The 14,577-nt window shown below is 43.0% G+C and overlaps 1 protein-coding gene across 1 annotated transcript in view; it reads right to left on the minus strand.

The window, feature by feature from the left end:
* Nucleotides 1–4,354: 4,354 nt before the first annotated feature.
* smg5 (SMG5 nonsense mediated mRNA decay factor) overlaps nucleotides 4,355–14,577 on the minus strand; it is a 28,699-nt gene continuing 18,476 nt past the window's right edge. Inside the window, exons 13-22 of the mRNA XM_079569331.1 lie at nucleotides 12,916–13,088; nucleotides 12,763–12,838; nucleotides 10,573–10,751; nucleotides 8,947–9,105; nucleotides 8,808–8,867; nucleotides 8,575–8,734; nucleotides 7,409–7,499; nucleotides 7,252–7,326; nucleotides 5,638–5,776; nucleotides 4,355–4,556 (exon numbers count right to left, since the gene is read on the minus strand). Of these exons, the coding sequence (XP_079425457.1) occupies nucleotides 4,473–4,556; nucleotides 5,638–5,776; nucleotides 7,252–7,326; nucleotides 7,409–7,499; nucleotides 8,575–8,734; nucleotides 8,808–8,867; nucleotides 8,947–9,105; nucleotides 10,573–10,751; nucleotides 12,763–12,838; nucleotides 12,916–13,088 (1,196 nt within the window). The 3' untranslated portion in view covers nucleotides 4,355–4,472. The remainder of the gene's footprint in view (nucleotides 4,557–5,637; nucleotides 5,777–7,251; nucleotides 7,327–7,408; nucleotides 7,500–8,574; nucleotides 8,735–8,807; nucleotides 8,868–8,946; nucleotides 9,106–10,572; nucleotides 10,752–12,762; nucleotides 12,839–12,915; nucleotides 13,089–14,577) is intronic.

Genomic DNA, 14,577 nt, shown 5'->3' on the forward strand with positions numbered 1-14,577 from the left:
AAGTGACTGAGGGTGCATTAGAGCTCCAGTCGGGTGCATCATTATTGTGATGCCACTTAAGCTGAGGCTGCAAACATGTCAAAGTCAGGTTGTAATGCCCCCTTTTGCACTAATGTAGACCCGGGCCTGAAAGTATTCAGAACACAGTACTTTGATTGGACAAAGTAACGGAATACATCCGGTGTGTTTGACTTTAGAGTTGATTATTAATGTTGACACTGTTTATAATTGTTTCGTATTGTATTATATTTGTACATACGCCATATTTTTACTTCCTCAAAATGCTTTGATTGTTGATTGTGAACTTTTAATAAATGCAGCTTTTCTTCTGCAATTCAGTTATTTGGACTTTTTATATTTATATTTATTTATAGATAGAAAATATTTGTTTTAACCTTTTTACTCCAGTTTGGCTTTACCTAAATCAAAAAGCTTCTTGGGGAAAAGCACCAAAACAGCCACAAAAAATGAGAAGAAAACAAGGATGTAAAATGTGACAAAAATGTGACAAAAATTGAACAAAAATGTGACAAAAATTCAACAGAAATGTGACCAAAATAAAAAAAAAAAAACATAAATAAGGTGACACAAAACAACAACAAAAAGTGACAAAATTCAACAAAAATGAAAAAAAAGAAAGAAAAAAAAACATAACAAAAGGTGCCTCAACACAGCAACAACACGAGGAAAAAGATCAGTTTTGTGGGTCTTAGCTTTCAAATGAGGTGTTACACAGGCCAATATAATGGCCAAAGTGGACAGAATGCATTTAGTTTATGCGGGTGGTAAGAGGTTAATTCAACACTTAAGAAATAACTATAAACCAGGGGTGTCCAAATGCGGCCCTCAAACCAATTTATGGTGGCCCTCGGCCTCTTGCTGTATCGCTACACATCACCAGAGATGGACCTTTTTATTTGAAATGTAATAATTCTATACAATTCTAACCAAACAACTAACATTTTATTGTGAGGCTGAGCTGCATGAAGGTTTTAAGCTTAAATAAAGGTGTGGGGCACAATTTAAACCTCTGCTAGTCGAAGGTTTTGCGGCACTAACTACTGATCTACGGCCCTTCACCCCGTGTACGCTTCAATATGCGGCCCCCCATGAAAAAAAATGTGGACACCCCTGCTATAAACTCTGCCTCACTTTGTTTAACCACAAGGGGGTGCTGTTCCATTCTTTACCGGACCGACTTTAGGGCAAAGTTTGGTGAGTTTTTTCAGTTCAGGAGCTCAAAGAACAACAGGCCTTTGTTGCATAAAGAGCTGTAAAGTAAAGCAAACAAAAACCACAGAGACGTTCTGCACCAGGTAAGATTTATTGAATCAAATCACGTCTTCACGGCTCGACCTTCTCTCCGGCTCCGGACCGAGACCTCCATAAATACAGCTGACTGGAGGAGACAGGCTTTAGTTACATCTTCCTTCTCACCCCTAAACATTCATGCACAAAGCCTTGGCTTCCGACACCAAAACCTTTAAAAAAATAAAATAAAGCGCAGATAAAAACCTAACGAGGTTTTCCTCACACGTACAGCACAACACGGCACAGGCAGACGGCAGAGTCGGGCTGAAAGATTTACTCCCATCACAACGAAAAAGAGTCTCTTAGATCTACTTCTGAAATGTTTCTAATGCCCCTAAACTATGGACGTCACGAGATCACGTCGGAGTCACTTCCCTAAGAGGAGAATGAGGGAAACGGGGATATTTAGGAAGGAAAACTTTAACAAAACACAGTCTGACATTATGAACTTATGGAGCAAAATAAAAATATGAAGCAACGTCAGTGTTTTCAGAGAGGTTTAAAGCCTGTTCTCTTTAGTTTCTAAAGCCTTGATTTTGGCACAAATGATTAGGGCTGGGCACTGTTAAACGGTTCCTACTTGGTACCGTTAAACCGGAAAGCTCCGGTACGGGGCGGTATCGAAAACCTTTTTTTTTCGTTGCTAATTTTCTGTGCTTTTTCTCTCCAAACGTCAATAAGTGACCTGTCTGACTTTCGTCATTTTGTCGACATTTTTGTTGAATTTTTGTCACATTTTTGTTGAATTTTTGTTGAATTTTTGTCACATTTTTGTCGAATTTTTGTCACATTTTTGTCGAATTTTTGTCACATTTTTGTCGAATTTTTGTCACATTTTTACTGAATTTTTGTCACATTTTGGTCGTTTTTTTGTCACATTTTTGTCATTTTTTTTGTCGGATTTTTTGTCACATTTTGTTGAATTTTTGTCGAATTTTTGTCACATTTTTACTGAATTTTTGTCACATTTTGGTCGAATTTTGGTCGAATTTTTGTCAAATGTTTGTTGAATTTTTGTCAAATTTTTGTTGAATTTTTGTCACATTTTTGTTTAATTTTTGTCACATTTTTGTTTAATTTTTGTCACATTTTTGTCGAATTTGTGTCACATTTTTGTCGAATTTTTGTGAGTCTAAAAAAGCCTGAACTCATGAGCAGCTTCAGCACAAATGCAGAAGCGAAGCTGTAACTTACTCACACTTCAGTCATTATTAAGGATGGCAGAGCCGCGTCTGAGCCAGGACTAAACCAGGACTAAACCAGGACTAAACCAGGACTAAACCAGGACTAAACCAGGACTAAACCAGGGGTAGGCAACGTCAGGCCCGGGGGCCAAAACCGGCCCTCCATCATCAAACTCTGGCCCTTGAGATGATTTAGAGAAATATTACGACTCAAATCAGAGCCTGTTAAAGTGCTCTAGAAATGTGAAAAATACTGTCAATTCCTTAAAATGTCTCCTTTTTAGGCCATAATCCTAAAAGAATAATCATCTAAAGGAAGAAATATCTACTGGAATAATGAGATTAAATCTAAAGTTGGAGTAGATTTGGTCTGGCCTTAGAACAGATAAAACCTATTCTTGCCAATGGAACAAGCAAGTTTTTTTTTCAAGTTTTTTCTTAATTCGGATTATTTTGTATAATTTCAAGTGATGAATATTTTTTTCAGTAAAAGTTAATTTGTCTGTTTCCAGTGGGATTTCTATTTGTTCCATTGGCATTAGCGTTTTTATCTCATCTTAGATTAGTTCAAACCGACTCCAATTTATTCAAGCGATTTTAAGTCATTTATCTAATTTAAGATGGACATTTTCCCAGTGTATGATGTACAACACTGACATGTAGAAAGTGATGTTTTACGTCAATTGCTTCAATAGGAGGGTCCGGCACTCGGTCTTTTGACGATGAAGAAAACCTGCCCTCACCGAGCAAACCTGCCGACCCCTGATTTACAGTAAACTGGTTCTAAACCTGGACTAAACCTGGACTGAATAAGAAACTAGAGCTCTTGGACAAATAGAAAAGCAGTGACAACGAGAAACACATGGGCTTTACTTTTATCTTTACTTTTATCTTTACCTTTATCTTTACCTTTAGCTTTACCTTTAGCTTTACCTTTACCTTTAGCTTTAGCCCCAGAGTCTGAAGTTACTGCTGTTGTTTGGGATCAAAGATTGTCTGTGGAAAAGGTGAGGCTCACTCTGCATTAGCCATGTTTGGAACAGTTATGGTGCATTGTCAGTGACAGAGTGAGCGCTCTCACTATGTAACAGATCTGTGACGTGTGAAGAGCTTTCACTGTGGAACAGCTCAGTGAGTTTAGAAAAGTTTATCTTCAGTAAACGGTCCTGATGTGGATCTGGTCTGTTCCTGCAGCTCAGGAGGGAATAATGTCCCAACTCTCTTTTTATTACGGCTTTAGTGGGAATGAAGTTCCAGGTGACGCTGCTGCTCCTGTTTTCTGACGTGCCGTGTTTGCACATTATTTTAACTCAATCGAAATAACACAGGTATCGAAAAAAGTACCGTTAAGGCACCGGTATCGTTAAAGTACCCAGCCCTAAACATGATTGAATGACTTAATCTGTGGTTTCTCCATCATTAACTCTTTATCAGATGAAGTTTCGACGTTTATCTGACCTCAGTGTTTCCGCTTTAGCTCAGAGGACTCTTTTAAAGCTCATTTAAATCTAAAGCAGGTCTGCACATTCATGACGAGACTGAAAACATCGGGCTCAGACTCTGAAAAGCGTCCCGTTCTCACTGGTGAAAGCGGGGAAAGTAAATAACCGGTTGTGTTTTTGGATCTTTCAGCCCTCGAGCACAATGAAGCCGCGCGGTACGAGGGGAGCGTCCGGTCCGTGTCCGGGCCCGTCCCGCCGCCGCCGCGCTCCCGCCCGCTCGTCTGCGTGAGAATCCGTCCGTGTTCTGACATGTACAGTGTGTCGTGGCCCGGGCCCCCTCTCTCCGAGCCCCCCCCCAGGTGCTGCTCCGTCCCGTCAGGAGAGACTCTGCCGTTCGCCCTCACACACGGGTCCTCGCTCCGCCTTCCTGAACAACGTTGGATGCCTTTTGGATTTTTTTTTTTGGAGATAAACAGCAAAGTATCGGGAGAACGAGGGGCGAGAGTTGTGACTGCGCGGACGTCCCGCCGCCGCCTCAGCCCATCTCCTTCCACTGCTGGTAGAAGTCGCCGATGTGTTTGAGCTCCATGCCCGCGGACGCCGCGGCCTGGAGCGCCGACTGTGGACGCACAGGGACAAGAGGGCGTGAACGTCAGGGCAGAACCGGGACACAGCGTTTAACCCCTTAACTCCCGCCTGAACCGAGCACAGTTTCTCCAGCTTTACCCCAATCCAAAAGCTTCTGGGAAAAAGGTGAGAAAATAGCAACAAAACTGAGACGAAAAAAATTATGGAAAAGTGACAAAAAAGTGAGAAAACATTGATGAAGAAGTGACAAAAATGTGGCAAAAAATGTGACAAAAATGTGGCAAAAAATGTGACAAAAATGTGACAAAAATGTGGCAATAAAATGTGACAAAAAAAATGACAATAATGTGACAAAAATGTGACAAAAATGTGGCAAAAAAATGTGACAAAAAAAATGACAAAAATGTGACAAAAATGTGACAATAATGTGACAAAAATGTGACAAAAAATGACAAAAATGTGACAAAAAATGACAAAAATTTGATTAAAAAATGACAAAAAATGACAAAAATGTGACAAATATTTGATAAAAAATTGACAAAAATTTAACAAAAAAATGACAAAAAATTTGACAAAAATTTGACCAAAAAATGTGACAAAAATGTGATAAAAATGTGATAAAAAATTGATAAAAATTTGACCAAAAAATGTGACAAAAATGTGATAAAAATGTGATAAAAATTGATAAAAATTTGACCAAAAAATGACAAAAATTTGACAAAAATTTGATAAAAAATTGATTAAAAAATGGCAAAAAATGACAAAAAATGACAAAAAAGTTACAGAAAAGTTACGGAAAAGTTACGGAAAAAGATCCTCTCGGTTCAGGCGGGAGTTAAGAGGTTAAATGGAAACTGGTTAAAATGATTCTATGATGATTAATTGGTTATGGCCACGTGCAGACACACATGAGAGACATTCAGCACAATAAACGGCTCTGGACGATCGTAAACCACACCTCTCCTCCCAGAACATGAACATGTGGACTCCAGACTAAATATCACTGGTGTTATTTAGTAGCCCGGCCAGCTCGTACTGTCCTCGTGTGAGAGTCTCAGTTTGAGTTGATTAGTTGAACATGTCCAAAATCGTCTCTGGAACCCGTGACTCACCTTCATGGCTGCAGACTGCGCCGACATGTTGTCCGGCGTTCTGCCCGTGAGGATGGTCACCATGCCCGCCGTGTCCTCGTCCCCGAGGCTCTGGGACACGGTCAGCTGACGGCAGCTGTCCACCATCTTGTACAGGTGCCTGGACACGGCGTCAGGTCAGACATTTCAGACAAACTAATACGACTGTCACGCTCAGAGAATACATGTTTGTCCAGGAGGTTTATCAGTTTAAGCTTCACTGCTAGGGGTGTAACGATTCATCTGTTTAATCCATGTATCGCCATGTCTTGGATCCGCTACATCGATCGGCGCTCGGCTCGTTTGCATCGATCCTGGCCACACATTGACGTTCATCGCTTTTAATTAATAATGATCGATTTGTATCGATATATTGGAAAGGGACATTTAATCAAAATACAATTACATTATTTTCGCTTAAAATATTGGGCTAAATGTTACTTTATTCAACTTTTAACCCGTTTCTGGTGACGTTGCGTCATCATGGAGCGCCTGCAGTGGGGCAGGGAGTTACGTCAGAGCAACAATAACAGAAGCACGTTGTGCGCGATCATCGAGGAAGAGTTTATTTTTGCAAGAAAGATGATCATCATCAGACACCGGGGTCGCTGGTGGTCGACTGTGTAAAAGCCACGGGAAATCTGACGGCAGCCAGACTATCACGCGTTTACAAGAGCCTCCACATGGGCAGCAGCGAAAAGCTACAGCAGCAGCAGCCAGGTGAGGGAAAGTTCTGTTTGGGGTCTAAAGCTGAGTGAACACAGATCCTTTTGTCTTATAGGATTGTTAGATGTTACATTGTAAGACGTGGTGATTGTAAAATGAAGGAGCCTGCAGGGCCTGTGGTTCTGTCGTAGCGTTTCAGGCTCTGGATGAACTGGAGGCACTAACTGTGTTTATGAGAGAAACTGGTGGAAAGTCAAAGTCAGTCTGGTGACAGCTGGTGTTGATGCTTTTGGCTCTGGCGATGCTGCTCGTGTTGTATTTTGTTGGCATTGTTATAACAGAGGATGAGGCGCTCTGTGTTCAGAGTCTAAAACATGTACACTAGTGTCTGTGTGAGACGTGACGGTCAGAATCCTGCAGTGACACCAGGTGACTTTAGGTAACTGGTCATGTGACCAAAAGAAGAGAGGTCTTAAGGTTAAAGGTTAAAGGTTTCCCATCAGCACTGGCTCTAACTGAAAATAAACTGGAGATTATGCTGTAACTATAATATATAAACAGCTCTTTATCTGAGCTGTTTATTGCACTTTTGTGAGTGTATTTTGTCCACTGTTGTTTGATTCAACAATCAGCAAATCTGAAGTGAATTTTTAAATAAAATCCAGAGCAAATGTTGTATTTATGTTCAGTTACTTGTAATAATTATTGCTTACTTTGCTGAAAATCCAATGTTAAAAGTATCGAATATCGTATCGAAAATCCACTGTATCGCTCGAATCGTATCGGTCCAAAAAAAATGATATATCGTTATCGAATCGTTTGGCCTCAAATCGATACGTATCGGTCAAAAAACGTATCGTTGCACCCCTATTCACTACGGTTCAATAAAACAAAGAGGAAAATAAACAGGAAGTAAAACTGTAAACGTACCAGGCCTCGATGTCGACGCGCTTCAGCTTATCTCGCTCAAAGCTCCGCCCCACTTCCTTCTGACAGCGGATGTACCTGAACAGACAAAGAGTTAACAGGGACATGTCCGGAAAGCTGAGGCTCTGGGGGCTGAGGGGGCGGGGGGGGCGTTAAGAACCTGCTGCCTTTCCGGAACTCCGACTCCAGAAAGCGGATCCCGTCTCTGGCCCCGGGCGTCTCCTTCTTCAGTCTGTCCAGGCCGTCGATGACTGCAGACACAACCAGGGGCTCGAGTTAGTGCTGAACATGGGAACACTGAGAAAAGCTGAGATTTGTCTGTCAAAACACACATTTTAATCTGGTTTACAGGTAGAAACAGAGATGCTTTTTGATGCCATTTTAAGGCGAGGCGCTGCAGGTGAATCACACTTGGAATTAGATATTTAAAAAATCCTTCTGGAAAAACCTTCAAAAGATTGTCAAGTCCAAGACTGGAAAGTTTGGAGTCTATATGAGCGTCATCACGGGGACCCTTCAGGACACGTGGATGTAAAATCTGTCAATAATTTTTTTGTCGCATTTTTTTGTCGCATTTTTTTAATTTTTTTGTATTTTTTTGTCACATTTTTGTAATTTTGTGGTATTTTTTTGTCACATTTTTGTCGTTTTTTTTGTCATTTTTATGTCATTTTTGGTCAAATTTTTGTCATTTTTTTGTAATTTTTCTGGTAATTTTTTTTGTCATTTTTTGTATTTTTTTTGTCAAATTTTTATCACATTTTTGTCTTTTTTTTTGTCTTTTTTGTCACATTTTTGTAATTTTTTCGTAAATTTTCATAAAAATTTTGTCATTTTTTGGTCATTTTTTGTCACATTTTGTAACATTTTTGTCATTTTTTGGGGTAATTTTTTGTCAATTTCTTTTGACATTTTTGCTTCTTTTTGCTTCTTTTTCATCAATTTTTCGTCACTTTTTTGTCACATTTCCATCAATGTTTTCGTCTCAGTTTTGTTGCTATTTTCCAGAAGCTTTTGGACTGGGGCAAAGCCAAACTGGAGAAAAAGGTGCTCGGTTCAGGTGGGAGTTAAGGGGTTAATGCCCAGAAACGAAATGTAAACACACCACGTTGGGTTGTAGCCTTGGGTTCAATTTCCATCCGTCTGTCCGTACTCTCCTGAGCTATTGCACATGTTTTTAGTGGACACGAGATGGTTTTTAACTCTCTGCAGAATCCCCACTCTTCTGTTTAATCTTCCAGCGCTCAGAGATGTAAAATACCCGTGTTTGTAGTAAAGTAAGTGTCAGTGTTTGTAGTTAGACCTGTCAGACTGAGCTCCACTGACCTGTGCGGGGGATGATGAGGATGAAGCAGCCGCTGTGAACCAGCTGCCGGACCAGGGGCAGGTGTTGGCACAGCGCGGCGGCGTCGGGCACCAGGTACGGAGACATGGACGACTGAGACTTGGGCTGCTGCAGACTGCCCTCTAGCTGCGACACCTCCAACTGCAACACGACACAGAACGTTACACTCCTGCCCTCTCCAAGTACATCCGGTCTCATCACGGATCTCATTTACCTGCAGACGGAGCTGAGCCATGTCCCTCATGAGCCGGTTCCTCCGAGCCTCCTCTTCCGCCTGAAACACAGAGTGAAGATGAAGGTTTCTCTCCCTGGATCATCTGAATCGTCTGCGTTTAGGGTGACGTGGGCCTGACCATGCGGAAGTGCGCCTGGGCCGGCGGCTCCGGACTGTCCTCCTGGCTCTGGCTGACGCTGGTGAAGATCCCGGCCTCGGGGTTAAAGTGCAGGATGTTTCCCTGGAGCGTCGTCAGGAAGTGCCCGAAGCTCCGGATGCAGCTCACGCGAACCACGCACTGTGAAAGAGCCGCCATTTTTAAAGAGCGGCCATTTTTAAAGAGCGGACATTTTTACAGGGATCTGATCATGATCACGAAAAGGGCCGATACCGGTACTTTAACGATACTTTTCTCAAACCTGTACTTAACCCCTTAACTCCCGCCTGAACCGAGCACATTTTCTCTAGCTTTACCCCAATCCAAAAGCTTCTGGAAAAAAGGTGTGAAAATAGCAACAAAACTGAGACGAAAACAAGGATGAAAATGTTAAAAAAAAAGTGAGAAAAAATGGACGAAAAATTGACAAAAAATGTACAAAAAAATGACAAAAATTGAAAAAAAATGGACAAAAAAGTGAGAAAAAATGGACGAAAAATTTAGAAAAAATGGACGAAAAATGGAGAAAAAACGGACGAAAAAGTGATACGAATTTGACCAAAAAATGCGAATAATTTGACGAAAAAGTGACAAAAAATGGACAAAAAACATCGAAAAATTTGACATAAAAGTGACAAAAAAAGTCACGAAAATTTGACAAAAACGAGATGACTGCCCAACAAAAAAAGTGATGAAAAAAAATCTGATGATGTGAGGAAAAAGATCCATTTAGTTTTGTAGATCTTAGCTTTCAAATGAGGTGTTACACTGGCCTACAGGATTTGGGTAAAACTGAACTGGAGAAAATGCCCTCGGTTCAGGCAGGAGTTAAGAGGTTAAACATGTGTCATCTGGAACCAGAGACAGAACAATGTGAGGAAGATCTGCACATTTACAATATCAGGTTCATCTCAAATATGTTCAATTGGGAATAATTTGAGGGAAAATGGAGGAAATTGTGGCAAAAACAAGAAAAAAATGTGACTTTTGTGGGAGAAAAATTTGCAAAAATAGGTAATAAATTTGGTTTAAAAAAATGGGGGGGAAATTGGGAAAAAATATCAGTAATGAAATTGAGGAAAAACTTGAAGAAATGGGGCATAAATAAGAAAAAAGTATGTACAAAAAAATTGGTAAAAATGGGGAAAAACTTGGATGTAAAGATACAAAAAAAAATTCTGTACCTTCTTTTGGCAACATTTTTATTACTAATATTTTCCATATTTTTTCCCATTTCCCCCCATTTTTTACTTAATTTATTCGCCATTTTTTTCTGCCATTTTTCCAAAATGTACCTTATTTTCGCTTCAATTTCCCCCCATTTTATGTCAAATGATTCCCCATTTTGTCACACACATTGCAGATGAGGCTGATATTGTAAATTTGCAGATGTTCCACACATTATTGTTCTGTTTTCTAGTTCTCGACGATAAACATTTCAGTATTAAAAAACGAGTATAATTAAATTACACTTCTTTTTAAGCAAAGCCGATGTATTTATTAAAATAAAGAAGCTAAAGAGCATCATTTGTTTCACTAATGAATGTCCCGCTCGTCATTAGGCCACAGAGGTGTACCCAGGAGTGCGGTGTGGGGGGGGGGGGGTACCTCGTGAAGGGGGCTGAGGGCTGATCCGGGCTGGCTCCAGTCCATCCTCCTGTGGGCCGCGCTGAGGGCCGGGAGCAGCCGCAGAGCCCTGTCCTCCGGCAGCAGAACGCTCTGCACCAGGTCCGGCTGTTCTGAAGCTCCCAGAGCCGACCCGAGCTCCGCACTGAGGCCCAAGTCTGCTGAGACAGAGACACTGAGAGAGTCTGCTGGGACAGAGACACAGAGAGAGTCTGCTGGGACAGAGACACTGAGAGAGTCTGCTGAGACAGAGACACAGAGAGAGTCTGCTGAGACAGAGACACTGAGAGTCTGCTGAGACAGAGACACTGAGAGAGTCTGCTGAGACAGAGACACTGAGAGAGTCTGCTGAGACAGAGACACTGAGAGTCTGCTGAGACAGAGACACTGAGAGAGTCTGCTGAGACAGAGACACTGAGAGAGTCTGCTGAGACAGAGACACTGAGAGTCTGCTGAGACAGAGACACTGAGAGAGTCTGCTGAGACAGAGACACTGAGAGTCTGCTGAGACAGAGACACTGAGTCTGCTGAGACAGAGACGCTTAGAGAGTCTGCTGAGACAGAGACACTGAGAGTCTGCTGAGACAGAGACACAGAGAGAGTCTGCTGAGACAGAGACACTGAGTCTGCTGAGACAGAGACGCTTAGAGAGTCTGCTGAGACAGAGACACTTAGAGAGTCTGCTGAGACAGAGACACAGAGAGAGTCTGCTGAGACAGAGACACTTAGAGAGTCTGCTGAGACAGAGACACTGAGAGAGTCTGCTGAGACAGAGACACAGAGAGAGTCTGCTGAGACAGAGACACTGAGAGAGTCTGCTGAGACAGAGACACTTAGAGAGTCTGCTGAGACAGAGACACTGAGAGAGTCTGCTGAGACAGAGACACTGAGAGAGTCTGCTGAGACAGAGACACTGAGAGTCTGCTGAGACAGAGACACTGAGAGAGTCTGCTGAGACAGAGACACTGAGAGAGTCTCTACTGAGACAGAGACACTGAGAGAGTCTGCTGAGACAGAGACACTGAGAGAGTCTGCTGAGACAGAGACACTTAGAGAGTCTGCTGAGACAGAGACACTGAGAGAGTCTGCTGAGACAGAGACACTGAGAGAGTCTGCTGAGACAGAGACACTGAGAGAGTCTGCTGAGACAGAGACACTTACAGAGTCTGCTGAGACAGAGACACTTAGAGAGTCTGCTGAGACAGAGAGAGTCTGCTGAGACAGAGACACTGAGAGAGTCTGCCGAGACAGAGACACAGAGAGAGTCTGCTGAGACAGAGACACAGAGAGAGTCTGCTGAGACAGAGACACTTACAGAGTCTGCTGAGACAGAGACACTTAGAGAGTCTGCTGAGACAGAGACACAGAGAGAGTCTGCTGAGACAGAGACACAGAGAGAGTCTGCTGAGACAGAGACACTTACAGAGTCTGCTGAGACAGAGACACTTACAGAGTCTGCTGAGACAGAGACACTTAGAGAGTCTGCTGAGACAGAGACACAGAGAGAGTCTGCTGAGACAGAGACACTTACAGAGTCTGCTGAGACAGAGACACTTACAGAGTCTGCTGAGACAGAGACACAGAGAGTCTGCTGAGACAGAGACACAGAGAGAGTCTGCTGAGACAGAGACACTGAGAGAGTCTGCTGAGACAGAGACACTGAGAGAGTCTGCTGAGACAGAGACACTGAGAGAGTCTGCTGAGACAGAGACACTGAGAGAGTCTGCTGAGACAGAGACACTGAGAGAGTCTGCTGAGACAGAGACACAGAGAGAGTCTGCTGAGACAGAGACACAGAGAGAGTCTGCTGAGACAGAGACACTGAGAGAGTCTGCTGAGACAGAGACACTGAGAGAGTCTGCTGAGACAGAGACACAGAGAGAGTCTGCTGAGACAGAGACACTTAGAGAGTCTGCTGAGACAGAGACACAGAGAGTCTGCTGAGACAGCGACACTGAGAGAGTCTGCTGAGACAGAGACACAGAGAGTCTGCTGAGACAGAGACACTGAGAGAGTCTGCTGAGACAGAGACACTGAGAGAGTCTGCTGAGACAGAGACACAGAGAGAGTCTGCTGAGACAGAGACACTTACAGAGTCTGCTGAGACAGAGACACTGAGAGAGTCTGCTGAGACAGAGACTGTCCAGCAGAGGCAGCAGAGTCCTCACTCACCGGTGTCCAGCAGTTTGGTGGCGTCCGGCAGCAGGTTGAGCAGCACAGACAGGCGGTTCCACAGACTCTGGGAGCTCTGCAAACACACACACACCTGCTGAGACTGAACACGAGCGCAGAGTAACCAGAGTATCCGCCAGAGTGTGGTCTTACCTGGGCACACATCAGCACGATGTCTGTGTTTGTCCTCAGCCAATCGGCAAACACCTTCACCGCCTGGAGCAGGCCCTGGTTGGTCAGGATCTGCATCTTCTCCAGCGGGGTTTTCTCGTTGGGCGTCGGCGAGTGAGCGCTCCGCTGGCTGCCCTCGGAGTCCGAGTCGAAATCTGGAAACATCACATTTTCATCAACACAGACGCCGCTGCCCCTGAATGTAGAAAAAACTAAAGAGCTCATTATAGACTTCAGGAAGCAGAAATCACCTCACACGCCTGTCCATGTTAACAGCACTCCTGTTGAGCTTGGGAGGAAGTTTATAGGCGTTCATATTTGAGAAACTCTCTTCTGGTCTCTTCACATCAGCTGTGTAGCTAAAAAAGCTCAGCAGAGACTATATTTTTTGAAAGGAATAGGCCACCGTTTTTCCATACTGAGATATGTTCTTACCTGAGCTGTGACGAGTTCTTTAGGACCTGTCAGATCTTCCCCCGTGCCTTCAGTCACGTAAACACAGCGCAGACGGCGTTAGCATTTAGCCTCTCCCTCTCTCCTCTATAGCTCCAAAACAGGTCAAGATAGAAGCTACCAAGCTCTTCCACGTTTTCCCTATTTAAATATGGTTACGTGAAGTGTTCCACTACAAAGTATAATTACACAAAATTAAACAATGTGGATTTTCTAAGCGGATAAAAGGGGGAACTATATTGTAAGGCGTAATAATACCAGGAGTAGTTCCAAATCCGCGCAGTAATCTTCACTTTACTGTGCGGATGCCAAGCTCAGGTAAGAACATATCTCAGTATGGAAAAACGGTGGCCTGTTCCTTTAAGGCAGGGGTCCTCAAACTACGGCCCGCGGGCCAAATCCGGCCCGCGAGATGATTTAATCCGGCCCCCCACTTGTAGAGCACAAAACCCTGAGTATGTCAAAAAAAAAAGTAAGTCTCTAGCCCATTCCTGTGCGGAGTTAGGATATTTTAACTAAATAACCAGTTTACTCACTCCAGCCACTAGGGGGCAATTTGAATAAATAAAAAATAATTCCACAGGTGTCCAGCAGAGGGCACTTGCATAAGAGATCAGAGTAACACATTATAGCCCAGTGGTAAATGAAGCTTACCACCACAGAGTGTGGAGAGAATGAATAATAAAGAACTTTGAGAAACTTGTGACACAGGCTTGTACAGCGCAATACAAGTACATAATGATGTTTTATTTGAAAATAAAAATAAATGGAAATTAAAAGAAAGTGTGAAGACTTGATTACTATTTTTGCAAACCACTACATTGAAACAAATATGTGCCTGAATCAAGTGTTGATCTTGTGGATATAGTTGTGGGGACGACTGTGCCAGGCGAGTTCTCTCTACTTCACAATGAGGCATTTTGGTCTGGGTCATACAATTCTATATTATAGCCAACCCGGTCCGGCCCCCCATCACAGTCAGGAACAATAATGTGGCCCCCAGAGAAAAAAGTCTGAGGACCCCTGCTTTAAGGTGTCTCAAGGAACATGGATTGTCAAAAGAGATGTATTGGATCTTCTCTGCCTCAGATAAAGGACTTGTACGATAAGCGCTGTGAGAAAAAGGCTCTCAGTATTATGGAGGACCCGAGTCATCCTGCACATTCCCTCTTCTCCTACCCACCTACGGGG

The sequence above is a fragment of the Gobius niger genome (assembly GCF_951799975.1).
Source record: "Gobius niger genome assembly, chromosome: 13".
Classification (NCBI taxonomy): domain Eukaryota; kingdom Metazoa; phylum Chordata; class Actinopteri; order Gobiiformes; family Gobiidae; genus Gobius; species Gobius niger.